Genomic DNA, 2,500 nt, shown 5'->3' with positions numbered 1-2,500 from the left:
TATTATATATAATATATATAATATTATATATATATATATATATATATATATATATATATATATAATATTTTTTTTTTTTTTTCCCCTCTCAAATCTGGTATATTTGCAAAGTTTTCTTCAACCATACCCACACCCTGCACTCCCGTTCTCCCTGTAGACACCTTCTGCCCCAACCTATGTTTTTCAGCCTCTATCCTCTTGTGAATGAAATGTAATGAGTGTGAAGTCGTAATTCTGATACATTTTCTGGTGTATAAACTGAGCTCTTGAAATACTATCAACTAAAATTTCTTTAGATAAAACTTAAATTTGTGAAAACATAAAGCCTTTATGTAAATTCATGTGGCTTTGAGAGAATGAAGGATGGAGGGGAAGCAAAGTTGCTCACTCTGCTCCACATTCCACCCTGCATGTTCTCAAGGTTGGCTGCCAACAGCCACATGAATGTACAGTTGGAAGCAAATGAAAGCTCAGCACCATATTCAGTATGGGTCCTCACAGGTGTCCTTTGCACCTGCTAACATTATTGTATAAGTCTGCCACAACTTGTGAATAATTACATAAAATAATTGATTAACAATTAGCCACTGTAAGAATAAGCATACAAATCTGACCTACATAATGCAAGACAAACAGTTACTGCATGAATGAGGGAAATATTACATTTTACAATAACCAGTAAGTATGGCAATTTATAGACACTAGCATATTAGATGTCCACAGTATAAATTATAATCTAATTTTTACCAAATACTCATATAAATTATTTCCATTCTAACAATATAATCTTAAATTATATATTTTTTTTTTTGCACCCACATTGGTGCTGGCCATCTGCTTAAGTAAAGCTGACCATGAGATTCTCTCCCATACACCCCTCCCCTATTCTCATAATAGTTATCTTCTCAAAATCACATTTATGAGAACACTAATTACAATTACCATATTGTTTATTAATGATCACATTATAACTGTTGATGCTATTTTAATATTTCAAAATCTAGGTTGATATCTATTGTCACTGTATTAACCCTTTCCCGAAGGATAGTATTCATAGTGGCCTGGGCCTCGCTGCCAGGGGTTTATATTGTCGCCCTAGCATGGGCGACCATTCATGCCAAATACCAGCATCCCATGCCGTTTCTGTGTAATACTACGAGGATATGTTGTATTTTCTGTTTTCATTATTTTCTAAAGTCTCTACTTGCCATATTTCCTGATAAATCGAGACTGAAGGGTATTTTTGTTGTTATATACTCCATAGTTGATCATTATTCAGTCTATAGTCTGAATAAAATAAGCAGTGTGTGGCATCGTAGAGTTGAAATCGTCGGTTTGTTGCATTTTTCTTTTTTTTGCATAGTAAAAATGAGAAAGTGTTAAAAACGACTTAATCACACTTTCAGTGGCACAAAAATAATATTTTGCCATGATTGTAAAAAAAAAAAAAAAAAAAAAAACTCATGGCATGTCCATACATACACCATGGCATGTACATATATGTCATGTCCATACATGCCCCCGGCAGATAGTCCCACCATGCCATGGCATGTGCATACATGCCACCCGTCGGCAAAGGGTTAAACTTCACACCCTCATTAACCCATTACTGTTGGGTCACATGGAAAGCAGTTGCCAGAAATCACCAGAGTCTATGACACCGAGAGATTTCGAATACCATCACTGATGGATTAATATCATCATGGTTGGTATTTTGCCCCTAGAAATAATGCAGCAGCCACAGAAAGCATTCAGTGATGATGAAAGAGTTAAGACAGCTCTATATAGCTGAAGCATAAATGTTATGCTCAAGTAAAGCTTGTCATCACAAATCTCACTGAAATTAACTGATTTACAGTTGTAATGACAGTACTACTACTAATGTTAATGCTTGTTAGAATCATAAAACCTAATCATGTTTGCAAGAGACGAAAAAACAGTGAGAGACTGATAGAACACAAATAACTATGTTCAGATTTTTTTGGATTGCAAGAAAAAAATGACAAAGTGGAACTTTTAACTTCTGCTTTTTTGTGCTGTGAGAGGAAGACCAGAATTCAACTGACACAGTTTATGAGTTAAGGGGATCATTCACTTGAAATCTTATCAGAATCTACTTCCTGTGCATATGAATTATGGGCTGTGTTATCTTTCTTCTTGTCCATATTATTTATTCAAAATTTTATTTATAAAGAATAAGGATACTTAATAATCCCATAATCAAATTCATAATTACCAAATTGACCTGCATTCATTTCATACAATTAACTTACCTTTACAGCAGCTTCAGTCTGGCCATCAATGATCATACGTAGTGTTGCTAGCAGCTTAAATACCACAGGGAAAGTCTGAATTGCTGTAGCCATAGGGAGCAGGACTTCAAGAGCACCCTATTAGATAAAGAAGAAATAGAACTGTAGTATTCAATTATAGTGACAGTTTATTCCATCTATTTGGTTCAGGGACACTGTATGAAGAAACAGAATACAGATGTTAAAAA

General features: G+C 34.5%; 1 protein-coding gene across 2 annotated transcripts in view; it reads right to left on the bottom strand.

The window, feature by feature from the left end:
* The window catches only part of LOC119576780 (rap1 GTPase-GDP dissociation stimulator 1-like), a gene marked incomplete at its 5' end in the record, with an annotated part of 17,971 nt that overhangs the window by 6,087 nt on the left and 9,384 nt on the right, over positions 1 to 2,500 (bottom strand). For both annotated transcript variants that reach the window (XM_037924420.1, XM_037924421.1), the window contains 1 exon segment: positions 2,274 to 2,390. In XM_037924420.1, coding sequence (XP_037780348.1) covers positions 2,274 to 2,390 — 117 coding nt within the window.

This window comes from Penaeus monodon, chromosome 9, assembly GCF_015228065.2.
Source record: "Penaeus monodon isolate SGIC_2016 chromosome 9, NSTDA_Pmon_1, whole genome shotgun sequence".
Taxonomy (NCBI): domain Eukaryota; kingdom Metazoa; phylum Arthropoda; class Malacostraca; order Decapoda; family Penaeidae; genus Penaeus; species Penaeus monodon.
This window is presented reverse-complemented; position numbering and strand designations above follow the sequence as displayed.